Source organism: Carex rostrata, chromosome 6 (assembly GCF_964058835.1).
Source record: "Carex rostrata chromosome 6, lpCarRost1.2, whole genome shotgun sequence".
Taxonomy (NCBI): domain Eukaryota; kingdom Viridiplantae; phylum Streptophyta; class Magnoliopsida; order Poales; family Cyperaceae; genus Carex; species Carex rostrata.
Genome location: NC_135923.1, coordinates 11,734,677 through 11,762,526, shown reverse-complemented (window position 1 = coordinate 11,762,526; position 27,850 = coordinate 11,734,677). Strand labels below are relative to the sequence as shown.

General features: G+C 33.1%; 1 protein-coding gene and 1 long non-coding RNA gene across 3 annotated transcripts; one reads left to right on the top strand and one right to left on the bottom strand.

Moving 5' to 3' along the window:
* Positions 1-4,483: 4,483 nt before the first annotated feature.
* Positions 4,484-7,378, bottom strand: LOC144555986 (dof zinc finger protein DOF3.6-like). Of its 2 annotated transcripts, XR_013512167.1 has the most exons (3): positions 6,782-7,378; positions 5,583-6,616; positions 4,484-4,834 (listed from the first exon to the last, which is right to left on the bottom strand). XR_013512167.1 is itself a non-coding variant. In XM_078304450.1 (2 exons), exons 1-2 carry the CDS (start codon positions 6,830-6,832, stop codon positions 5,678-5,680), a joined length of 990 nt encoding a protein of 329 aa, XP_078160576.1. In that variant the 5' UTR covers positions 6,833-7,375; the 3' UTR covers positions 5,242-5,677. The 2 variants fall into 2 exon arrangements, 1 of the variants encoding a protein (XP_078160576.1); XM_078304450.1 differs by lacking the exon at positions 4,484-4,834 and having other exon boundaries at positions 5,242-6,616; positions 6,782-7,375.
* Positions 7,379-10,779: 3,401 nt separating this feature from the next.
* LOC144556084 (uncharacterized) lies at positions 10,780-11,237 on the top strand. The gene is made up of 2 exons (XR_013512207.1): positions 10,780-10,891; positions 10,999-11,237. It is a non-coding gene; the product is annotated as an uncharacterized LOC144556084 (long non-coding RNA).
* Positions 11,238-27,850: the final 16,613 nt, after the last annotated feature.

Below are 27,850 nucleotides of genomic sequence, written 5' to 3'. Positions count from 1 at the left end.
AACCTGTTATCCCGATCTCAACCGTTCAAATTTTTCCAAACGTACATCTCAATAAAGAAGTTTTTTCATGTACGTACAAATCTCAATGAAGATCAACAGCTGGAGTTGGAATAACAGATTATTCCTGCAGATTTATTTCCTGAAATTATGCGTTCAAAAGTCTTGCTTCGGCATACGCTTTCAGAATTTTAGAAGTGGGTGTTCAAATATTTATGGTTTTTTTTTAAGCTTACTATTTGAATGTATATATGTGCATAAAATACTTCTAAACACATATACGTAATATATTTGAATTGCATTGACATAAAAACAGATATCTAATTTTCATATTTTTTTTTTAATTAGGATAAATATATCTTAAATAATATTGATCTTTTAACTTTATTTTGATAATCGATCATGACGAAAAAGATTACATTTTTACAATGTGCACGAATTTCATGATGTAAGCAAAAAAAACCTATTTTATCAAGAAATTGTGCAAGGAATTTTGAGCCAGCTTTATTTTCTTAAATAGAACCATACTCTCTGAGGAAAGCGGAAAACATGCAGTATATCTACAAGAATAAGATAGTATTCGTGATGATAAAAAATGACTATTCACGAGAATACGTACATCGATAAAAAAATTCTATTTTTAAATGTGTTGGTATTACCGAAAGGAGTATCCATGGCATTACCCTCGTGAATATTGTCCCACATTCTTGTAAGTTTAGTAAATTTTAGTATAACTTATCTCTGATTTTTGTTGAATTTACGTTCTGTAGTTGACAGATTTGAACTTTTTCTTTCTCTATATATAGTTTTATTATTATCATTTCTTTAATTTTTGTTTTAGCATATATACATCTAATTATAACTTGGATACTACATCGATCATTTGATATTTTAAAAATATTACTAAAAAATAATTAAAAAAAATTCAAATTACCGGCCCTTATAGGGGTTGTAAGAAATCTTTACTAACTAAAAACTGGCTTAGCTTTCCAATATCAATTAATTTGATAATTGGAAAAGTTAGTTTTAACGGCTCTTTAATGGATGAACAATCAAATTTCAAATTGATTCAATATATATAATTGTGATATATACGCTTATGTCTAGAGATGGAGCCATGCTTGCTAGTGAGAAGTTGCTAGTTGTTTTTCTTTTATTTCCTGTATCAAATAGATGCACCATAAAAGACACAATGTCCGATAGATTACCCGTGTTAATTGTTGCTAAATTCTAACTATTTTTTTTTCTTAAACCAAATTAATTAAACAAATAATATGGATCCACGGTAAAAGAAAATTGATTTTGACAGTCAACCGACACTGGAAATGGGGAGCTTAATTATTAATTAGGAAAAAAGCTATATATCTCATATGAGTAGGGGTGATTAATGAGGGAGCATGAGCGAGTTGGGGTATGCTCATGCTAGGCTCATTAAGTTAATGTGCGAGTTTAAGCGAGTTGATAATGAACTTTTAATGAGCGAGTTATGAGCAAGTCACGAGTTATGAGTTATAAAATTTAACAAATTGTCATAATCCATTTAACATTTTTTTACAGTAAAAATCCGTAGGTTATCATTAATATAACAAGAAAGTACATGAGTGTTTAGTGCTGTTACAATGCTGCAATGAATAGAAAAAAAAATACTACAACAGACTACCACAAATGATGGCCCGAATAACAATGAGAGTAGTGTTGGTCCCAAAGGCACTTAGAGGGGAAGGGGGTGAATAGGGTATTTTTAAATTTTAATCTAAGTTATAAAGTTCTAGTGTGTCGTAAAGTTATTCTTGGCAGAAACTTAGAATAACTTTGTTCTAAACTAAAACGTAAATAAATAAAGTAAATAGTAGAGTTTAGAGACACTTGACACGAGAGTTGTTTACGGAGTTTGACACTAATGCCTACGTTTCCGAGCCCGCGACCTTCGAGATGACGCGTCTTTCTTTACACAATGAGAAATGATTACAAGGTGGAACTGGTGAGCCCTTACAGTCTTCTGGAAAGTCACACAGCTCGAACAGGAGCACTAAAGGCTCAAAGGAAGATAATTCACAAGGACAATTAATTGATTTGATCATGCAGGATCACTCTAGGAGTTGGGAGTTGTTGAATTGATTGAATAAGCTTCAGATTGATTGTGAGTATTGAAGTTTAAGCACACAAGCAACAATGGCTTTCTCTAGATCTGAAAATACAAAATATTGAAGTTGAAGGCGGCTAGAGTGTCAATCCAAACCTTGATATAGATTTTATTTATAGAGAGCTGATAAAAAGGAAGTATCTGGTGCTGATCGTTGCAACGGTACAGGGACCGGCACAACGGTAGGGTAATTTGAACTGGTTTGGATTGCAACGGTAGGGACCCTGATAACGGTCAGCATCACGAAAGTCTCTGTCTCATCTACCGGCCTGCGTCGGTTATTATCGAATTATTCTGGCACAACACATTCTATGAATTTATTTATTCCGCTGCAATGGTATTTGGACCGTTGCAACAGTAGGCCTCACTTAGGTCAGTCTCAAGCTTATTTTACCAATTTTACAAATTAATTGTCCTTAATCTTGAGTAATGCTTTTGCTATCCAGTATCTTGTGCTTCATGACCATATTCTCGATGTTATAATGCAGTTCTTTAATTCACCATCGATGTGTATTTATTGAATCTTCAGTTGTCATAAACCTGCACAATGTCTCAAGAAGAAAAACTGTAAAATGCAATTATGTATGTTTTGCAAATCTAGTCAAACGGACAAGTCGAGGGCTCCAAAAGCAACACTTTAATTTCAATTCTGTGTAAACAACACACTTGAGATTGGATGTGTCAGAAACTTGATTCATTTGGATTTGATACAGTTTGGGATTGGATGTGGCTTCATGTAACTCAGTTCTTAATGAGCGAGTTGGGGTATGCTCATGTTCGGCTCATTAAGTTAACGTGTGAGTTGATAATAAGCGAGTTTAAGCAAGTTGGTAATGAGCGAGTTGTTAATGAACTTTTAGCGAGTGAGTTATGAGTGAGTCACGAGTTATGAGCAATTTACTCACCCCTACATATGAGGAGTAAATTATATATGTATTAATTAGGGATAATATACATAATGTATGGATTAAACTAATCTCTACATATATATGCTTTGAGGTAAATTTAGCTAAAAGTCGCGCGGTAATAGATCTGAACAATAAATTGAAGATTATTTCAATTTGTTTCAAAATCAAGGAGTAAATTAGTGTTACGTTGGCTAATTATTTACATACAAGGAGGGGTAAACTTGCATCTGAAAATGTATAAATATGTAATGAAGTACCAAAGATAAGGCTCCTGGGTTGTTAATGTAGCTATGAAATATATTTCTAAGCACAGAAGTTGTGGTTTTATGTATGCGTCAAATAATCAAGGGTAGATTTATATGCTATATATATATGTACGGTAAATAAATAATTAATGCTTTGTGTACTATTAATATATAGATGCACAATCAAGAATATTTATAGAATTGGTGGCATGCACTGTCCTAAGATTAATTGGATGCTAACAATAATACTTTAACGATACAATACAATTAGCTAGCTTGAAGTTGTTTGGAAAAGTTAATGCAAACATATGCTCATGCTTGTTTTACACAGGTTGGTCAAAGATGGTCTTTCACCAAAGTTAGCTCTTAAAAGATGAGAAAAAGTGGAAGAAGATACCCTTTAATCTGAATTCATAGCTTTACAAAAGAAAATACAAAAAAGAGTTGCACCCCTCTCAGAATTTGTACAAGCTTTGCACAAAAGCACTAAACAAAGATAAATTGTTGGATTAATGCCAATATTCATTCTGAGTAACCAAAAGCAAATTATGAACTCCCAAACTGATTCCATTAGCTTTGTTTCAAATAGACACAGATCCCCCACCCTCTCTCCCTCTCTCTCTCTCTCTCTCCCCCCCTTACTATCTCTCTATCAAACACACACAATGGTTTTTCCGGTAGTTTGATTTGACGAGTTAAAAACTAGAACCACTATAAAGGAGAATTTGCATGTTACTCTATTCCACTAAAACTCATCATCTCAAGAGGAAAAATATCATATCTAAGTGTCCATGCCATGCATACACAACAAAGACTGTTCAAATATATATATACGTGCATAGAGCAAAACTAGGAAGGAAGAAGAACTTAAAATCAAAGAAATGTATAATTGAGTTAGCTACAGAAACTCAACGTGCACATTCAATGTAAGAAATATCTCTATCAGCAAGATCTTAATTGCATATATAGTTATTATATGTTCACCGATACAAAGATTGTCCTACCCTAAGTCCCTAATTGTACTGCTGTAGATGAAAACCAATCTATATTAACAATCTACCTAATTTAGATGAGAAAGCTCTTAAGAAATATCTAAAGGAGGCAGCAATAGATCAAGATTCTCTCACTATGAAATCCTACTACAATAGGCTACAACTCTCTTTTGTTGTTCAAATGCTTGGGACTCTCTCTCTCCCTTCCAACCCCCCTCAAAATTTCCAGGTACGTACTCATCTATTCACTGTTCGGGACAAAAAGTAAGCTTCCAATTACTACAGACCAAAATGGCAAGTGCATTCACACTGCATGCGTGCATATAGTTGAGCTGACTTTCATGCATTATATGACCGGTCATAAGCTAACCAACGTATAATTGCTATGTCTTTATGATAACTGACATTTACATCAGACAAATCTTGCATATATTTTGTCAACGCCATTTATATGAAATTAATTTATTTACCCGACAGACATTTATGCATTGATTAGTCAAACTAGCTAGCTAGTCAGGTCCACTTCACTATCTAATCTCATTGCATGTCCTATAAGAAGCAAATGAACAAACATAAGCTTATCAATGCCATATATATTATAAAATTTGAGAATGCAGCAATATGCAAAGTTTAATATAAATATTAATGTGCTGAGAATCTATATGAAGCTGCCTTATATATATATTTTTAAAAAGTATTACAAAGCTATATAAGTTAAAAAGGAAAAATAAATCTATCAGCAGAAGTTAATATTTATTCCAAGTATCTACATTTTATTTTTCAAATAAAATTGGAAATGATATGTCTGAATTGTTTTAAATATATGTGAAGGAAAAAAGTAAAAGAAAAAATATTCATAGCAAACTGCCTACCTTTGTAATTCAAGCATCTCTTTTTCCAAACTAAATTATACTTGATTCTAGAGATGAACATGTAAGAAACCAATCACTAATAAGAGAAGAAGTTCCACACTGCATTTGCATAAACTAATGCATCACTGATACTGAAAGATTAAAAAAAAAACAGAGAAAAATAAAAGAAAAGGGAGGAGGACACATATCCTGGTTCTCATGCACTTGTATACATGGTTAACTAAGGAAAGCATACAATCAAGAGATCTAAGGTGTGTTAATTAACTAAAAACAGAACCCATAGAAATATGAAAAAAAAGCCCCATGCTTTAAACACTATCCCCTAATATAAAGCTAAAGAACAAATCCACTTAAAAGTGTCCAAGAAATCCCCAAACTTTGAAAAGAGAAATAATGCTACCTAATAAGTACTAATTAAAGTTTACCCGTTTGCATGCGAAGAAACAAATACTGCCACCACAATGTTAATGCCAAGCACCTTGATATCCTTCAAATTTGATAACAAGAATTGGACCGCACGCTAAGAAGGGTTCCCGGTTGATTGAGAGTTGAATCCTGGCAAATCTGATGCCCATCCATGACTTGTATGGGCGCCGGACATGTTTCCACCACCACTTGCTCGGATAGCATTGTTACCACTATTCCAAACAGTCTCACCATGAATAACACCCATATGCTGTCTATCATCCATCTTGACTGCAGCCATATGTGCAATAAGTCCTTGCCGTGACAACCCCCCTTCACCTATTCCGCTGTTTCCGTCTAACCCTAGACGGTACATGGCTGACATCTGCGGCACTGCTTGTTGACTCGTGTCCAATCCACCAAAGAAAGGATATTGCTGCATATGTTGCATCAAAGTGGAACCACCACTTGAAGTAGTGTAGTCTATTGATTCAACAGGTTGCCCCATTCCGGCAAAACCTAACCCTATGTTAGGTGCACCATAATCCAACATCGGGTTAAGTGCGCCCAAAAAGGGCAAACGAGTCGAAGGTATTGCTGAGATGGTTGTGGTAGCTGAAGCCGAAGAAACAGAAGTGACAGAAGAAGAAGATGACTTGTTAGCAGAGGAGGTTGATTTTGATCTTTTGTTTCGGCGGCACCCACCTCCAACAGGTACGCTGCGTAAGGCCCCTCCACGTGTCCAATACCTGCGGCATGTCTTACAAAAATGTCGTGGCTGAGTCAAGCTATAGTTGTTGTAGTAGCAAAATTTTGTGTTGGTGGATTCGCATCGTGGACACTTAAGGGCTTGCTCAGGTTGTGGAAGCCTTGCTTGACGAGCCCGTTCTGACATGGATCCAGGTCGGGTTGCAGAATTCGGGTTTGAACTTGAGGCCGGTATGCCCGTTTCTGGACGAGGTGGTGCCATAGCTCCAACTGAGGCTGTGACACCACTGAGAGGAATATGTGTATGCGCATCGGAGCTTCCGGGAAGTCCTTGTTGCTGATTTAACTATATTATCACAAGAAAAAAATAATTAAAAGGAGAATTTAGGCAGCGGATATTCAAGAGGAGATAAAGGAGAATATTTTGTTTCAACAACATATTATGCTTTCTAGAGATGAATATCGGAGAAAACTTGGATTAGAAAAGGAGAGAAAGGAAAAGAGAACAAACCTGGTTCCAGTTAGGAGGATCTAGGTAGATAGGAACAGAAGGAAAAACCATGGTGTGGATGTTTATTCTTTAATTTCTCTCTTTATTGTCTCTCCTTTTTTTTGTCCCTCCTTTTTGTGGGGGTAGTGTTAATGCTTCTTTGAAAAAGGTTGACGGTTTCTTATTAGAGATGGTGGAGAATCACATCCATAAGGGCTTCACAGAGAGAAGAAGAGACTATGGCGAGAGAGAGAGAGAGAGAGAGAGAGTGCAAGGGAAAGCAAAAGAATTTTATCAACTATCTGGATGGTGGTTCTTATATTTTATTTTTGTGGGTGGGGTTACAGGAATTAATGTTATAGTGTGACTGTGTGATAGAGATCTTGAGAGACACAGAGATTTTCTTCGCTTCTAAGGTGTGAGGGAAGGGTTAAGTGGCAAGGCTGCTCATGCATGAAAAGTTGAGATTAGAAAAAGAAAAAGAAGATCTCAGATCATGGGCCATATACAACCCGTGGTGGCTGTTCGTCGATCGGGATGATATCTCAAATTCTCAATTATGTATATTATGGAAGAAATAATTATAATCGAAGATAATGAACAGCGAATAGCGTCAGCAAGAGGCAAAGTGTGGACATGGTTAAGTAATTCTCTCTGTATTTTTTTTTTTTTTTTTTGAAAAACATGGTTAACTAATTTTTTTTTTCTTTTAAGTTAAGGTTAACTAATTTTTAGCCCGCACAAATAGTTACACGCTTGCAAATTGCATATGTTGTATTCAATCTCAATCGGTTATGTTATTTTTTATGAGACGAGAAGATATTAAAGAAAACAAGTTATTATTGCATTCTTATTTTGAGCTTTACATGTATCTCTATTTATAGAAGAAATTAAAAACTAGTCATTGCATATTAACTACCAACTACTATCATTAACCTCTATTTCCTAATTTATTTATTATAATACACTACTCCCTAAATTAGCTGTTACAATAATAATTAGTCACTATTTTCAACACTCTCTCTCAAGTTCGGAATGTATATATCGTGCAATCCTAGCTTGCTTGTGTTTTTTTCAAATGGATCCAGATTCAAGCCTTTAGTGAAGATATCCGCGAGTTGATATTTACTTTGTTGAATTTAGAGACGTCTAATTACAATAATTAAGTTGGACATACGTGCATTATGATTATGATATCAAATACTGTCGCAAGATTACATTTATGTAATTATTAAAATATGCCAAACAATGTGATTAATTAAGTCATGGCATTATACGTATTTAAATAAGGTTTTAGATACGAATACATATAGAATAATGTTAATCAATTATAATTGTTAATGGACCGATTATAGTTGATTAAAATAATAGCAGTGATAAATTTAGGCAAACTTGTCTCACAAGTTTTTAGCTAGACAAACTTGTCTCAAAAGTTTTGCACTGCTATAAAAGGGCTGGGTCTCCATAACCTTGAACTCATCATGATCATTCTCCACTGTCTTGCTCCATAAAAGACTAGATATTCTGCCTTCAATTCGTGAGACAGAAACAAGTAAGAGAGAGTTCAAGAGTTGTGGAAGGACTCGCTAGCCAAGTAATTTTGTAGGTTGAGCGTGCGAGCAAGTCAATCAAGCCATCTACATCGATTCCTTTGATATTGCTTGAGAGGCAATAGACGGAAGGCCATAAAGATGGAAAGTAAGTAATTTCCGCTGTGCTTATTTAATTCTTACATAGATCTAGGTTAAGGTTTTAAGTAAATTAGAAAAACCTGACCAAAGGGCCAACATGTGGTATCAGAGCCACTTATGTAAGAATTGCAGTTTTTATTAATTGATCTAGAGAAAGCTTTGTCTTCTTTTAATTTTGTTTTTTAATTGCTTTCTATTTTTCATATCGAATTTAATTGTTGCAAAAGGAATTTTGTTAAAATTTTGTTTAATCGATTTTTTATGCAGTTTTGAATTAAAATCTTGAATTTGAACCCATCCTTGCGTTTTGTGCGATCTTGGAGAAGTTTTTTGAGATTTTAATTTTTTATTTGCATAATTTAATGATTTGAGTGAATAAATACGAAAGTGACCTGATCTGCTTTCGAAATAATTAATTATGCAACAATTTAAGGTTTTAAATTCGAATTAGAGAAAGTAATTTAGGTTTGAATTTTCGGATATGGTTATAAAGAATTAATTTGAGGAAGTTATCTTGAAACGGACAGAAAAAATGTTGTTTTTTGTTAACTCTCAAATTTTGTTTTCTCTCGATTCCAGATCTGGAAAATTTGTTAACTCTAGATTATTTTTCCGGTTACCAGACCTTAGGAGTAGTTGTAAGTAATTGTAATTTAGGTTGTAATAATTATAATTACTATAATTACTATGTATTATGCTACAATTAGCCTAATTATTAGGATTTAGATATTATTTAAAATTGGTATTAACGCTAATTAAGGGTATAATACTAAATTCTGAATTTGATCACAATTAATGCTAATTCTGACATAAAATTATTTAGTATTTTCTAAATAAATTATTGAAGCATTTCTAAAAGGTAATCATTGTAGAAATTGCTAAAGTTATACTAAAACCTAATAATTATTTTGATGAATATAGTTGACATATAAAATTAGTATATTATAATTTAAAAGTACTATAAGATGCTATATTCTATTTAGGACGAGTAGATTCTATAGGTACGTCCTAGATTAGGTTTTAGGCATAATTTTGGAGTCTAACTAAAGGCGTTTAGGTATACATGTATTGTTTTCGCATGACTCAAGCATTGATGTTCGCAAACGGACCTCTCTGTGCGAGACAAGTGCAGGATGGCACATGACAAGTTTGAAATGACGTGCTGACAATGGACGTGAGTGTTAGCTTTCCCAAAGGAGGGTTGGCACCTGCTAAGTTGTTTGGTGCATAAGGATAGTGTATAAAAATAAGTTGCAACACACATGGACTAGCGATGTCTAGAAAAGCATCGGGGGCTTGGAACATAAGTGATCCGTATGTGATCCTCCTCCCCCCGTTGACTGGCCTGGTCGTTAGTTCATGGATATGTTAATTTGACCCAAAGGTTGATTGACAAAAAGGTTATATATTTGTACTTTATTCACTACGTCAGAGTGCCTGAAGGTAATGATTGCACCCAAAGGTGTTTCATTACTAAATGGTGTTTTGGCTAAAGATTTAATGGAGAAAATAGTTTTACACAGGCCTTTAGATAGATTTTAGAATTATGATTAAGGATCAAATCGTGACGCATTGTGTCTGAATTATTTCTTTGTTCTTGAATTTTCAGATCTAAACATAATGTCAAATCTAAGTCAGATTAAGCCCCTCATGGGGAACAATTTCAAACAGTGGGAGGAAAAGCTGAAATTAGTCTTAGGGATCATGCAATTGGACACTGCACTGAGATTTGATCGCCCCAAGCCTGATAAAGAGGGTGAGGAAACTCCCCAAAAGAAGGCTGATATTGAAAAATGGGAGCATTCAGATCGCATGTGCATAATGGTGATGAAGCAAACGTTCCATGAGACTTTTCGAGGCATAATACCTGATACAGAAACCGGTGCTAAAAATTACCTTAAGGCCCTTGAAGAGAAATTCACAAAGAGTAAAAAGACTGAAGTTAGTACACTTTTTGTGAAGTTGGCAACAATAAAATACAAGGGAAAAGAAGGGGTTAGAGAGCATGTTATTGAGATGACAAGACTGCAACGTGCCTTGAAAGGACATAATTATGACATCTCTGATGAGGTTCTCATTGAGTTCATTTTTCTGTCTCTCCCGTCTAACTTTAGTCAATTCAAGTTGACTTATAATTGTCAAAGAGAGACGTGGACACTACCTGAGTTTGAGGCTCAATTGGTGCAGGAGGAAGAGAGACAGAAAATGACTAAGGGAGAAAGTGCTCATGTAGTAACATCTAATCCTAAGAGTAAAGGCAAGAAGCGCAAGTTTACTGCCAAGGAAAAGGAACCCACCAAGGCAGCTGCAGACAAAGATGCGAAGAAGAAGAAAAAGGATACTTCTGATAATTCAGAAGAAAGGACATGCTTCTTCTGTAAAGCACCTGGGCATACAAAGAAATTATGCACCAACTATCATGCATGGTTGGCAAAGAAAGGTATGTCTCTTGCTTTAGTTTGTTCTGAAGTTAATTTAAGTTCTGTATCAAGATATACTTGGTTGATAGATTCAGGTGCAACGTCTAACATCAGTATATCGATGCAGGGTTGCCTAAGCCATCGCAAGCCAAGTGAGGCGGAGCGCTACGTTTACGTAGGAAATGGCAATAAAGTAGAAGTGAAAAGCATAGGAAAATTTAGATTATTATGTAGGACAGGATTTTATTTAAGTTTTGATGCTTTAGTGGTTCCATCCTTCAGAAGGAACCTAATTTTTGTATCTTATTTGGACAAAAATGGTTATGTATGTTCATTTAGTAATGGAAATTTCAGTTTGTGTCAAAATTCTAAGCTTCTTGCTTCTGGTATCTTGTCTTCTTATGATAATCTTTATTTTCTAGATATAGACACTTCACATTCAGAGGCACTACATATAGATAATAGAAAACGTAAATTAACTTACGAGAAATCAGCAACATTATGGCACAAGCGATTGGGACATATCTCTATGAAAAGGATAGAACGTCTTGTGTCTAATGATATCCTTCAACCTTTAGATTTTACAAACTTAAGTGATTGTGTAAATTATATAAAGGGAAAACAAACAAATAAACGTAAATATAATGCCAAAAGGTGTAATGACGTTTTAGAATTGATTCATACCGATATATGTGGTCCTTTTCCAAAGGCTACAAGAAATGGTCATCGGTATTTTATCACATTCATATACGATTATTCTAGGTATGGCTATATTTACTTGATAAAGGAAAAGGCTGAAGCGTTAGATGTGTTTCAAAATTTTAAAGCGGAAGTTGAGTTACAACTTAACAAACGCATAAAAGTTGTCAGATCTGATCGTGGTGGTGAATACTACGGCAGATATGATGGATCAGGAGAACAGCGTCAAGGTCTCTTTGCAAAATACTTAGAGGAATGCGGAATTGTGCCTCAGTATACATTGCCAGGTTCACCTACAATGAATGGTGTTGCTGAACGGCGAAATCGCACCCTTAAAGACATGGTGAGAAGTATGATTGCTCGTACAACTCTACCTGAGAATTTGTGGGGAGAAGCCTTAAAGACTGCAGCATATATAATTAATAGAGTGCCTACTAAAGCAACTAACAAAATCCCTTACGAGTTATGGGTTGGGCGCAAGCCTAGATTGAATCATTTGAGAGTTTGGGGATGTCCATGTGAAGCTAGACCTTATAAGCCAAGTGAAAAGAAACTGGACGAAAGGACCGTTAGTTGTTGCTTTATAGGCTATTCTGAAATATCTAGGGGGTATAAATTCTACAATCCAACAGAACATATAGTTTTCGAGTCAGGAAGTGCGAAATTTTTTGAGGATAATGAGTTTGTGGGGGGAGATATGATAAAAGATAGTATTTTTGAAGAAGAAGAAGAGACGAATGAGAATGAGACTATGGACCAAAGTTCTGGTTTTGTTCAAATTTCGATTGCGTTTAGAAATACATCTTTTGACAATGTGCAAACATCATCATCCCAAACAACTCAATTAGAAACTCAACATGGAATAGAGAACACAAATGGACCTGAATCTAACCCAAACCCTGACATTGCCATGACCAATGTTGATGGCCTAGGGCCTGTGGGAGATTCAGAAGTTGGTAATGATGTTCCTCCTCCTGTTGAAGATCAAGTTGTAAATGAACCTCAAGAAAATCTAGAGCCTGTGCCAATTAGGAGATCTACTAGAGAGAAAAGATCTACACAATCGAAGGATTATGCATATCTTCAAGAACATGAGTTTGACATTGGCATGTTTGAAAATGATCTTGTTAATATCAAACAAGCTGTGGAAAGCTCTAACTCTCAAATGTGGATTAATGCCATGAATGAAGAGATGAAATCTATGTATGACAATGACGTTTGGGATATCGTTCCGTTGCCTAAAGACAAGAAACCCGTTGGTTGAAAATGGATATTTAAGACTAAACGGGATTCTAAAGGCAATGTTGAAAAATACAAGGCACGTCTTGTTGCAAAAGGTTTCACACAGAAAGAAGGCATTGATTATAAAGAGACTTTCTCTCCAGTTTCATCGAAAGACTCTTTAAGGATTATATTGGTACTTGTAGCACATTATGATTTAGAACTTCATCAGATGGATGTAAAGGCGACATTTCTCAATGGTGACATTGATGAAACGATCTATATGAAGCAGCCAGAAAACTTTGTATCAGGTGATGCAGGGTCTATGGTTTGCAGACTTAAGAAATCTATCTATGGGCTAAAACAAGCATCTTGACAATGGTATCATAAGTTTCACAAAGTTGTTAGCTCATTTGGTTTTGAGTCTAACATAGTAGATGAATGTATATACCTTAAATTCTGTGGGAGCAAATTTATTTTCTTGGTTTTATATGTAGATGGCATATTGCTTGCCAGTAACGATAAGGACATGTTGCATCAAACTAAGAATTTTTTATTTAAGAACTTTGAAATGAAAAATCTTGGTGATGCATCATTTATTCTAGGGATTGAAATACTTAGAGATAGATCTCAAGGCATTCTAAGGTTATCCCAAAGGAACTATATCGATAAGATTCTAACAAGATTTGGCATGCAAAACAGTAAACCAGGAGATACCCCTGTATCAAAAGGAGATAAGTTTAGTCTAAAACAATGTCCCCAAACTGACTTAGATAAAAACATCATGAAAGATATTCCCTATGCCTCAGCCGTAGGTAGCATCATGTATGCACAAGTATGCACGCGTCCGAATATTGCGTTCATTACTGGTATGCTAGGGAGATATTTAAGTAACCCAGGTATGGAACACTGGAAGGCAGCCAAGCGAGTGTTGAGACACCTAAAGAGAACTAGGGACTATATGCTCACGTATCGGAGATCGGAACAGCTCGAGGTCATTGGATATACCGATTCTGATTTTGGAGGATGTGTCGACAGCATGAAGTCAACATCAGGATACATCTTTATGATGGCAGGCGGTGCCGTATCATGGAAGAGCGATAAGCAGTCATTGGTAGCCTCCTCCACTATGGCAGCTGAATTTGTCGCATGCTATGAAGCATCTAATCATGGCGTATGGCTGAAGAACTTGGTCACAAGGCTGAAAATTGTGGATTCTATTCAGAAACCACTCAAATTATTATGTGACAACAATTCAGCAGTGTTATACGCAACCAACAACTGAAGTTCGTCAAAGTCGAAGTACATTGACATTAAGTTTTTGGTTGTAAAAGAGAGAGTGCAGAATAATGAATTATGTATATAACACATAGGTACAGACTCCATGATTGCGGATCCTCTTACTAAAGGATTACCACCCAAGCAGTTTCACGAACATGTTGCTCGTATGGGTGTAATATCTGTTTAGGATAGTTAGAAAATGTGGGAGTCTGAATATGTTTTTTGATGTTCTATGGAATGTAATTGTAAACAGTTTTGTTGATATATACAAGTTGCATTCAGTTTCAGTTTCATTATTTCTCTCTTTAAAGTTTAAATTTTTTGACCTCATACAGTAAAGTTAAGGTGACTCAATTAGAAATAGGCACGTCTAATCACACTTGCGTGTAATTTCTAAACTATATGTCCAATTCAGATTCATGTCATTCAGTTATGTTGGCAGCGTGATTTATGTCGGTTTAGTTGCGAATAAATGTGACGAATGCCGCTTAAGTCCTTTGTTAGCATAATTGATGGACGGAATTGTTTAAGAAATACGATAAGTAAAGACATAAAAGTTGCATGCAATAAAGTTAAGGATATATAATCAAAAGATTGCACTTGTCCATGTGGGAGATTGTTGGATTTAGAGACGTCTAATTACAATAATTAAGTTGGACATACGTGCATTATGATTATGATATCAAATACTGTCGCAAGATTACATTTATGTAATTATTAAAATATGCCAAACAATGTGATTAATTAAGTCATGGCATTATACGTATTTAAATAAGGTTTTGGATACGAATACATATAGAATAATGTTAATCAATTATAATTGTTAATGGACCGATTATAGTTGATTAAAATAATAGCAGTGATAAATTTAGGCAAACTTGTCTCACAAGTTTTAGCTAGGCAAACTTGTCTCACAAGTTTTTAGCTAGGCAAACTTGTCTCAAAAGTTTTGCACTGCTATAAAAGGGCTGGGTCTCCATAACCTTGAACTCATCATGATCATTCTCCACTGTCTTGCTCCATAAAAGACTAGATATTCTGCCTTCAATTCGTGAGACAGAAACAAGTAAGAGAGAGTTCAAGAGTTGTGGAAGGACTCGCTAGCCAAGTAATTTTGTAGGTTGAGCGTGCGAGCAAATCAATCAAGCCATCTACATCGATTCCTTTGATATTGCTTGAGAGGCAATAGACGGAAGGCCATAAAGATGGAAAGTAAGTAATTTCCGCTGTGCTTATTTAATTCTTACATAGATCTAGGTTAAGGTTTTAAGTAAATTAGAAAAACCTGACCAAAGGGCCAACATACTTTTTACGTATGGTGTTTCAATTTCTTTTGCTTGAACCTTTTCTCTAATAAAGTGGCAATCTACTTCTATATGCTTTGTGCGTTCATGAAATACGGGATTAGAAGCTATGTGTCGTGCCAAATTGTTGTCGCAATACATTTTCATTGGAGCTTGAGTTCTAAATCCCATATCCAATAGGAGTTGTTTGATCCAAGTTAATTTGCTTGCGGTTGATGCAATGGCACGATATTCGGCTTCGGCGCTTGATTGTGTTACAACATTTTGTTTCTTGTTTTTTCATGTGACTAGATTTTCGCCTACAAATGTGCAAAAGTCGGTTGTCGATTTTCTATCAAAGCTTTCGGCCCAATTTGTATCGGAATAGCCACATATATCATTAGAATTATTATTTTTCATCCAAATACCTTTGCTAGGACTATTTTTTAAAAATCTCAAAATTCTATTTACGACTTCTAAATGTGGTGTTCTTAGTGAGTGCATGAATTTACTAATTTGGCCCACGAAAAAAAAAATATCCGGACGTGAAACCGTTAGATATATCAATTTTCCTACAAGTCTTTGAAATTAATTTATGTCTTTTAAAGGTTCACCATCTTTACTATTTAATTTGCATTTGTTATCAATTGGAGCAGAGATCGGTTTACATCCTAACTTACTGGTTTATTTTAACATATCAAGTGTATATTTTCTTTGAGAAATAAAAAGTCCTTTATCTGAAGTGGCTAACCTCTATTCCTAAAAAATATTTAAGATATCCTAAATCTTTTATGTCAAATTTTTCTTTTAGTTGTTTCTTAATGTTTTAAATTTGTTTGAAATTATTTCTGGTAATTATAATGTCATCTACATATACTAAAATGAGAGTAGTATTGATACCATCACAATTTGTAAATAAAGAATGGTCGACATTGTTAATTTTAAAATTGCAAGAAATTAAATAAGAGCTAAGCTTGCCATACCATGCCCGTGGAGATTGCTTCAATCCATAAATTGATTTATTATGCCTACAAGCTAAGTTAGAATTTGTTTCCAATTTATGACCGGGTGGTAATGTCATATACACCTTTTTCTTCAATTGTTCCTTAAAGAAATACATTTTTAACATCCATTGAATCTACAGTAACCCTGAAATCCCTGCTATTCTAAATACATGCATTAAAATGTTTTGAGATGAGTGCACAAAAAAGTTATTGAAAAGAGTTGCTTTGAGATTTGTTCCCGAAAAAATTTGACACCTGGATTCGAAAAAACAAAGATTTTAGAAACATTAATTGTTCATGAACGGATAATTGCAGTAGATTTATTTCGGGAAGAGCTTCACCCCCTTTCTCCAATGTGTACTTCCGCTACTGTATCATAAATAGTACATAACCTAAAAGGCTAAAACTATATGATAAGTTGCTATTAATTAAGTACCATAAATTAAGTTACCAACCTAATGCAATATCCAAGACACCTAAAAGTAGGATCAACAAATTACATAGATTATAGCTAGCATCCATTACTATTAACACACTAGTTTTATGAACAAGAATCAATCTTTGATCTTGTGACAAAAGACACACTTTCTATGTAGAAGGTCGTGTACTCGAAATCCGGAAGGAAGAGTACTTTGAACACTAAAATAAATCACTCTCTGAACAACAACGACATGTTGGAGGCCATTGATAGACTAAATCTCAGAAGATGAAAACCTCGAAATTGTTGTCTAGTTGCCAATATTCCAATGCAATTAAAAGCACATTACCCTAATCAATAATATGTAAGTTATGATCAAAATTGTCAAAATGGATCGGCATAAATTAAAGCTACCATTTTTCTCCAAGTCCAAGCTAGCTGCATGCAGCTTGCATTGTGGGCTGGTGTCATTCCTATATTTTGAGCGATCAAGTTTCTTTCATATTTCTCATATAGGTTCTAAATTTGTCTATGGTTTATTCTGATGCTCTTGAGGTGAGCTATATTGCCAAAAAGTCATTATTACAATGTCTCCTTTTGAGATCATATCTTCAGGGATTACAAGAAAAATATATACATGTTTTATATATGGTCGGCTTGGCCCGCTTGGGTGATCTCACCTGTGGTACAATTTTTACATGTACCATGCCCGCCGAGTCTTCCATTAATTGATTGGAAGATGATTCCACTCCTTGAATAAAGAGAACAAAATTAGGATGGCTCTAAATGGTGGCACGTGTGGTCGAATGCGACAAGGAAATTTGATGTACGACTGATCCGTTTTAAATTAAATGTCTTGAAATCTGAGGCTATATGCTTTTTTTTTTTGAGATGAAGCCCGTAGGCATATATTACGAAGCATAAAGTTCATATTACAACTTACTCCTAGAAAATAAAGACAACCTTACCTTAGAAATTAATAAGAAAACCTACAAATTATTCTACATGACCCTCAAGCAGGCATTGCACTTTCCCGACTTGATGCAGGAAATAAAAGAGATTTGTAGGGGTGTACATGTAACTTTTTCCCTTTTTAGATCTGACAACTATCTTCCCTTCGCCAGAGTTTGTTAACACTTCCTAGTTCCTACCAGCAGTGAGATCATGATGCATGTTTTCTCGGATCCGTATCCTTCCAGGTACCTGACTCAACACAATTGAAACGGACGGTTCAGATTTACTCTCAGCCGGTCGGGATTCGGGATGGCAGAGGGGCATGATAATTTGTGCTTTGAGATGCGTGCCAATCCATAATTCAGACCGTCCGATTCAATTCTACTATCAGTCAGGTAACATGAGGGGATACGAATTCTGTTTGCTCTGGGTGAAATTTTATGGATGAGTAATTCAATTATTTTGTAAGTGTGAGCGTTGTTCTATCATTAGCAGTTGCGACATATATACCAAATTAATTTTGACTTACCTCGAACTTAATATAATTTATTATTTTGATTTAATTTGTAGAGCTTTAATTGACAAAAAATATCTTTTAATTTTAAAGCCATCATTAAGAAAATTATAAAAAAAAATATTTGATGCTGGATTACGTATATATTAATTGTATGCATGGTTATAATTCGATCGATAGCTGTGTGTTCCAGATTTTCATTGAACAAAAGGATTCCCAACCTTTTTTTTTTTTTTTCTATAAATCTTAGCAGTTGTTTTATACGGTTACAACTTACAAATATATATTTTCGAATCAATGGATAGCTCCTTCAGCTGTGACAGCAAACTTTGCAGGGAATATAATGATAATATATTTTCACAATTACTGTTCAATTATCTGCTTGTGCAATAGTGCCAGTATTGATTAATGACCAGGTGTCCAATGGTACGGAAAGTCATATTTGTTCTGTGTGGTATTTTTTATTGAACTTTGAAAATGAAGATATTACGTGGAGTATAAATGTATTTTACTTTCTATCTCACTGTAGCTCATCTCTCTCTCTTTTTTGAAAACCTCACATAGCTACCTAGGTGCTCCTCTCTCTATATATATATATAGTTGTACACTTATTCAAAACAAATTAATAATTAATTTGCTAGTTTCATCTAGAAACGGTGAGGGTGAAGAATAATGACTTGGAAATTAATGAGAATATTGGATTCAAACACTTTTATCAAATATTGCGTGCCATGTATAACAGTTCTAGCTATTATGTATAATTAAAGAGATATCCTGTTACACCATTGAATTGCAAATGTTGGAAGGGAATAGAAATATGGTAATGCAGCCTCTATCAGCTTTATCAAAAAAAAAAAAAAAATATGGTAATGCAGAACCATTAGAGAATTCTTTTTTTTTTAAGGTCAGGGGCAAGGTGCCCTCCGACATTTTTGTATTAAATAAAATAAAGAGTAATATTTACAAGGTCATCTCAGCACATCAAATTTCCTATTACAAAATTTTCACTAATCTACCTATTTTGAATGAGCTGCAGCCAATAAAATACAAAATCCTCTCACAAAGTGTCTCTCTAAATCACCTCCTCTAGATAGAGTGAGCAGCTTATAAAACAGCCTGTCAAAGCTTGATTTGTGTGCATGCTTCATTTGCCAGTATTCGCACCGTCTTTCTCTCTCCTGCGAATGTTCGCCTATTTCGCTCGCGCTAAAGGGCCCATATATGTAGCACCTGCCCATGTGATATCCCAGTTTCTTTTATCCGAGACCCCCATATTCCTACGAGTCCGTAACCAAATCCTAACTATATATGGGCCCCCCCCCCCTTTTTTATACATAGAAAATATTGTAAAATAATATAAGTAATTAAAGTGAAAGAGTAACTGTAAAATTGATACATATCCAAACTCTTCTTTTTTTCACTGTTGCCACAGCAACACAAACAGTAGCGGGGTTCAAATTTTTTTTTTTATAAAAGTTTGGATCCGTACCAATTTAATTTACAGGTTTAAATTTTAGACCGAATAAATGCTACAGATTCGTCTATTCATCGATCGAGAGTCGAAGCTATTCTTTTTGTTTTCCTATATTATTTTATAATATTCACATTTCTAGAACCGTTAAGAGTTCTTATTTGTTACATTCTCTTGAAAGTTCTTGTTCTTCTCTAACGCAAATCCCCAATTCTGCTTTAACCAAATCCGGAAACGTAGCTCTAGTAGAGTCTAGACTAAAGAAATGAGATTTCTTATTTCCGCAAAAAGTATCATCTAATTTTATTTATACATGTAGCGGGTCAAAGAATGCTGTGATAAAAGCAGGCCCCTTTAATTTGAAGAAAAAATTATGTTCGTTTTTGCTTACACGTGGAATAAAAATATTGGAGATGGCGCGCGAGGTTGATTAACTAGTTCCATCAACAGATGCTCTCGGTCGGAAATCTCTCCCCTTGGATGGATTTACTGTTTGGAACGGGTGCACACGCACGAATTCATGATCCTCTCCAATACCTGATAAGGGAATCTTTTACAATTACTAGATTTGGACCGTTCTTTTTGACTTGGCGCGAATCTCAAAGCCCAGTAATACTGCCCCTAACGTGTACGTAGAATAAATAATTTGTACCATCCGTTTTAACCTGCACAAATTTTAAATATATACTTTCGTGTATCTAATGATTGGTCAGAAATAATTATCGCTCAGCGAAAATTGCATATAGTAATGCGATATTACAGAGGATATGTTTCCAAATATAACAGATACCGTATGAATTTGAGAAATTATATAGTTTCCTAGATATTGTAATTGTTTTTTATTACAAGTATTTTAGAGTTAATCTGTGTGGCACTTTTTATTGAAATTAAATATTTGTTTATTATTAATTTGCAACACGTAAACCTAAAAATTTGAGCTGCAATTAATCTCTCATGTACTGTTATCCTTAATAGCACCTAAAAAGGGATGAATATGAGATATTTTATAGAAATTTAACCATTCTTGGTTAATTATTCAAAAACTACAATATTCAATTGCAAATAAAATAAAATAGAAGAGTAAAAAGAATTGACACGTCTTCAGTGCTTGGACTGTATTTCTCGATGCGTCTTTTTATTACCCAACTCGAAAAGAATACAACTTGAAAACAGGTGAGCCTTTACAAAACAACATGAAGTCACAATATCTTGTAAAGCGAACAGAAACGGCTCTAAGTTCAAACTCTCAAGAGAAACTCTTAGATAATCACTCAATATTTATCAACGACGTCTGTTCTCTGGCAAAATCAATTGAATTAAGACTATAAAGCTACATTTTAATTTCAAATATTAATTATTTAAATCGTTGTATCTTTGTCAACCGTTGCTAACAATTGTTCATTGACTTTTCAACTTCAAAATAATTGTACCAATTTTTAATTATTTTTTGCTTAATTAATAAATTGTCTTGGTCAATTTGTTTTTTTTCATAAATTCATATTGCAATGATAACTCTTATGATGAATCTGCACATATTCCAATAATTTTTTTTGTAAAATTCAAATTTGTATATTTTATAAATTATTCAAATTAAATATATCAAAAATTGTTTACTACAATTATTGATGCGGTCAAAGTTAACTCAGGCACTTTAAACTATATAAGTTGCAACAATTTATAGTGAATTAGTATATTTATATTTCAAACGGCTATATTCCTATGTACATGTAGTAGTTTGTGATGTGTTTTTTTTTTTTCTTTTCAGAATAATGTTGGTCTCATCTTTAATTTGTGAAGAAAATGAGTCCAACGTTCCGTAACCATTTGAATAGAATGCAGTCCTATTTTAATTTTACAATTGGACATATAATAATAAATATAATTATATTGAATTCAATATTGAAATTGTTATATGTTTGTATTTTAATATATGATCCTATGATATGGAAAAAAAGTAATTTCGATGTTAATTTCTTACTGATATTGATCATGACACAAAATAAATAGTGTAAATTATCATACATATTTTTATGAATAAATTAACTTTTCTTGCTATGAAAAATATTACAATCTGTATAAGAATATTTGTAGAACTGTTCATCAATTGATACATAAAGAATTTTGTGACTGTTTCTATTTTTAAAAGAATAATTATTTCAATACCCGCACTACAGTATCCGCACAGTACCCGCATTTAGAGGAATAATGTATTTTGGTCCCCACTAATTATTATTCTAAAAAGATATTATATAGTCTCCAATAATTATTTTTCTAAAATTCCAATAGCACCATTTCACTATGGTCCCACTAATTATATAGTTTCCCTTTTACAGTCCCCGCATTCATTTCCGCATCAACCTTTCTCTAACAAAAATAGTTGACCTCATACATATAAATACTTCAGTGTATAATTATAAATACTTTCAATACTTAGATATTAATACTTTCAATGTCATATATAAAAAAAACTTGCAAGTATAGATATAAATACTTGTACAACGAGATATAAATACTTACGTGATGACGAGTCTGAAGGTACGTCATCATGGATCTCATTTAAAAGAAAAAATTGTGTAGGTATTAATAATTTAGAAAAAAAAATTGTGGAGATTTTGCAGTCCAAGAAGTTATCTTTCTGCATTTAATTTTCGGTGATCCTCTCGCGGGTACAGTGCGGATACTGTTATCAGCTTCCTTTTTAAAATTACAAAAAATTATGAGGAAATGATACAAAATAAATAATGCAGTAATTGCATATTGTTAATGATATTATAACTATGAGGATGGTTCAAATGCCTCCATTTTTTGTGTCTCCATCATGCCTCCATTTTAAAAACCTTTAATAACTCAAAATTTAAATCTTGAAATTCAAAATAAAAACCGTTGGACATGAACTACATTTTATCTATGCACATGTAAAAAATTATGGCATTTCAACTTTGTTTTGGTTGTCATCTTGAGCTTGTAAAAATGTATACTAATGTGGATACTTTCTAGACGTTGATTTTTTTAACTTATTGATTCACATAAAAGCAAAATCAAAATGTGATAATTTTTTATGGGCACATAGAGAAAATAACATAAATCACATCTAACGGTTTTATTTTGACGTTTAAGTTTGAAACTTTGAGTTATTTAAGTTTTTAAAAATAGAAGCATGATGGAGGCACAAAAAATGGAGGCATTTGAACCCTCCTCTATAACTATATACAAAATAGTTAAAAAAAAAAATGTTTGCTTGCTACAAAAAATATTAAATCTGTATAATAAGAAAATTTATAAAAAGTAGTTTTTGGTTGATACATGAAGAATGTTATAACTTTGCTATTGATGTGGATGTCATTTCTTCCATATATAATTATTGAAAATAGTTGCTTTATGTTAGATGAAATATTCCATCATATAACCAAAATATGTTATGTATACACTGAAAATACTTAATTAGGACAGTATAAATTTATAATTTATTTTGAAATCTTTGTTATGCATTTTTTTTTGTCTTGAAGGTTCTTAAATTTATAAAATCTATTGATTATTTATTTGTATTAATCTAATGGTTCACAAAATAATAATAAAAAAATGATTAGTAACTTAGGTTTGAAATTATGAAATGTAAATTGATAATGATTAAATAAATAATTAGCCGAAGTATAGTGGGACTTCACAATTATTGGTAAAGATTTATGCTAATATGGTACACATCCAATCTTCTTTAATCAGACTGCTTAATATATAATTCACATTTTACCTTTAACTAAAATAGATCGCGTTTAATAAATTAAGAGCGCTTTTTATGAGACATTTGAAGTAAAAACAATTTAAATATTTTTGCACAAAAATATGCTGTTAATCAGACATATCGAACTTGTCATTTAAAATAAATAATCCGATCAATTTGTCATATATTTATAACCAGTGCGTGCATCTGCTGTCTCATTTTAATCTGATTCTTTATGCAGCATCTTTTGAAATGGACGGTTCATACGTTCTGACGACTGTTGACTCACCAATCTCAATCAAAACGTTTTGCATGGAGGCGGAGCCTAATCCATATACACCGGGTGCATATCTACATTTGCTTAGTCGCTTTTCTTTCATAAATGGTCCCACCTGAGGATATTTGCTGATAATGACGGCCCACCACGTCGAGGACTGACCGCTTCCAGTTTCTTTCCCGTTCATACCTCCGTTATACCTGTATAGACCAGGTTTACGTGAACCGTCCGACTTTACTATGCTGACGGTGGGAGCCACTATCTAGGTGTAAGCTTTTTCATTGAGCTTTTGTGGGCCTAAGTGGTGGGTCCGATTTGAAATGGGCATGATGCCAAGATGAGCCCAATAACCTGGATGCTTCGACCCCCTGCCGTCTGCGCGCTTGTCGGATTGTAGCTTTAACGCTTTTTCTGGGACCCGCAAAAGATGCCAAAGAATCTTCAAGTTTGGATACACGCGGTCTATGCACCTAGGGATTCAGATGGGCTTGCTTAGTTGCGTGGTCTACTCTCCTGTTTTGGAGTATGTATAGACTGCATGGCAGCATGGGTATAATTATAGATAAATTGTTCTTGGTCGTCGTCGGCGAGCAAACACGACAATATATATAGCTGGTATAACTTTAATTAGCTACCTTGTCTAAGCTTACATATATATATATATATGAGTTAGGCTGGGTTGCTATGGATAGCATAGTGGCCTCCCGTGCTACGGCTCAATATTCAAGTTTTCAAAATCCAAACGGTCGATCCGAACCGTTCATCTTATTCTCCATATTAATATCTACTTGGAGACCAAATTTTATAATTTTTTGAATTTTTTTACTATTTATTAAGCCACTTTGAAAATCGCTAATCCAACGGTTTTACTGTTTTGTACAGCCACCGTTGGATCAACAATTTTGTAAAATACTTAATAAATAGTAAAAAAATTCAGAAAAATGTAAAATTTGGTCTCCGAGCAGATATTAATATGGAGAATAAGATGAACGGTTCGGATTGACCGTTTGGATTTTGAAAACTCGAATATTGAGCCGTAGCATAGAGGCCTCTATGCTATCCATAGCACCCCAGCCTAACTCTATATATATATATATATATATATATATATGCTGGATAAACCAGTCTGTCTGCTATTGACATTTGAAAGTTGAAATGCTTATTTCTCAAGTGACATTTTCAGTTCAATAGATCATGTTGTAAAATGTTAAAATTTCAGAGAATATTATTTATTGTAACGTATTGTTATTCTCTTTGGTTTAAATAGTTATTGCTTTTAATATTTCAGAAAATATATAATTATAGTGTTTGATTTAGTTTAGATCTCTCTAACTCTCTTCCAAGAGGACACATGTTCAATTCTCAAGAATAACATCTAAAAGATGTTGGTGTATTGGGTCGTTTAATAAAAATATATTATTCATTATTTTTATCCATTCGATTTAGCTTTATCTCATTTTATTTTCTATTCGAATAATTCTTATGTTAATTTTTCTCTTCTCATTTAATTAAAATTTACGTATCTAATGTCTCTAAAGTAAAAAAAAAAAAAAAAAAAAATTACTGTGCAGTTAACCATATTGTTTATTTTTTTAAGACATCTTTAACGTAAAAGAAATTCATTGCGTTCAAAAAAAAAGTATAAGGCATTGCTAAACATGCCTCCATTTTTTGTGTCTCCATCATGCTTTCATTTTTAAATTTTTTAATAATTTAAAATTTAAAACTTAAAAGTTAAAATAAAACCGTTGAATATGATTTACATCATTTTATCTATGCACGTGTAAAAATTATGACATTTCAATTTTATTTTGATTGTCATCAAGAGCTTGTAAAAAACGCATTAATGTGAATGATTTCTAGACGTTGATTTTTGAACCTATTGATTAACATAAAAACAAAATTGAAATGTCATAATTTTTTATAAGCTCGTAGAGAAAATAACATAGATTACATCTAACAGTTTTATTTTTACTTTTAAGTTTTAAATTTTGAGTTATTAAAGTTTTTAAAAATGAAGGCATGATGAAAACACAAAATATAAAGGCATTTGAACCCTCCTCTTGTACTATTAGTATTAAATGTTATACTAACAAATAACAATAATAGCTGTGGTAATATAGCACTCGGAACGAAATACATATTCTCTGTTTTTCTCTTCAATCAAAATGTTAAAAAAAAAAAAAAAAAAAAAAAAAAAAAAAAATCTGAAGTCACCTTATCGAAATCAGTTAAATTGAACAGTAAAAAATATGCGTGCATGAATGGAAATAACGAAGAGCAACTCGTGAAGAAGGAAAGGAAGATGCGAATTCCTTGATTGGGATACATTGCATCCATCCTTTGGTGCATGTATGATTCATGAAAGCGATAATACATAGTAAAGATCTACTTTTGGATAAAGACTAGTACACTAATGACAATTAATGCTTAACGTCTGGAAATATGGCGGAAAACTTTAATTGAGAACGGAGCGGGTAAGCATCAGTATTTTTTTATTTTCAGAAATAAGCTTCGGTACAGGTTTGACTTCAATAAAAAATTACACTAAAGTATATATATATTTGTGTGTTATAAATTATTAATTTATTGCTAATAATTGTAAAAAATAATAAACTTTAACTTATTCATTACGTTTCTCATGAAGGAAAAATCTCGTAAACTAAAATCCACTGTATTAAACTATAACTATTTTTTCGGGCTTCATTGTAAAAAAATAGTTAGTAATAAAATTTTACATAATAAATTCTAACAGATGATCACATAATTAAGTAATAAATTCCATATACTCTATGGATGAATGGTTATTAATAAAATAGTTAAATAGTTTCAAACGTACAATTAAACTTGACAATATTTGGTGATTGATCCAATAATATAAATTATGTAAACGTTCAAACTCAATTAGTTTTATCAATGTGTTAATTGTTTTAGTAAGAATTTCAAGAACACTGACATTTATGTTTCTTTCACATTTTTGCAAGATACTTTCAAATATCATGAAAATAAACTTGTGTCTCTTTGTTGAGTTTAATATCTATCATAATTAATATTAAACTTTCAATTCCTATAGATGATGTGTGTGCATGTACTAATACAAATAACTCTAATTGTAACTTAATTGGACAATTTTACAAGTTTATGAACTTACCGTTTAGTATAGAATCAGTGTCACAACAAGAATGAGACACTTTTCGCGAGGATAAAAAATTGACTTTTTGCGACGGACTACTCTCATTGTTCAGTTTTTTTCTTTTTGCGACGGAATACCATTATAAATGTATTTTTTTCCTCGCAACTAGATATGAGTATTAATTTCCTAATCTTTCTACGAGCGAGATAACTTCGAAAATTGGAGTAAGTTCCTAAATTAAACTAAACTAAAATGATGCAAGTAAATAGAAAGGTTTCCTAATTTCTAAGATTAATTTGTAGGGTCATTGGTTTTCACTACAAAAATTCAAGTATGGTTCAACTTAATTAATTATATAGGCTGGATTTTTGTTGGTCTATTGAGAATTTCTAATTGTATTTTGGTAATTATCCATTCTCACAACATAACACACTATCTGTAAAAAGTGGACAGATTAATTGTAAAAATTAATTTAGATATAATTATGTATAAATGAGTTAAAGAATCAACTTTTAATCTAGTAGTAAAATATAATACTCCCTGTGTGGAAAATCACTAATTTGTAACTCAACTTATTAAACGATGCTTGGTGGCATTAATCACAATCATTTATTCTAAAAAGAAAATGTGAGTTAAATAATATTGTATAAATTAATGGTAACTCATTGCTTATAAAAAATACAGAGTCAATCAAGCAATATTGTAGTTGTTAAAGAGAATTAAAACTGTAAAATTGTAAAAGATAATCCAATTCTTGACCTTTAAATAATCAATAATTTTAAAACATTTTTTCTCAATTTTTTTCTCCACTTGATAAATGATAATGCATATTTAACTATGCTAATGTTATAATGTACACTTGTTTTTGTGAGATTTGCGTAACTTGCAATGAATATATACTCGCTTAGTGTTGAATGTTGTAAATATGTTTATTAATATAATCTTGGTACCCGCTACCAAGTTTTCAAAAAAAAAAGAATATATACTCGTCAAGTTCGATACGACA

Coding starts and splice junctions, on each gene's coding strand:
- LOC144555986 (XM_078304450.1), bottom strand. CDS start 6,832: ATGGTTTTTCCTTCTGTTCCTATCTACCTAGATCCTCCTAACTGGAAC. Junction 6,617..6,781: donor ATCCTCCTAACTGGAACCAG/GTTTGTTCTCTT, acceptor GTGATAATATAG/TTAAATCAGCAACAAGGACT.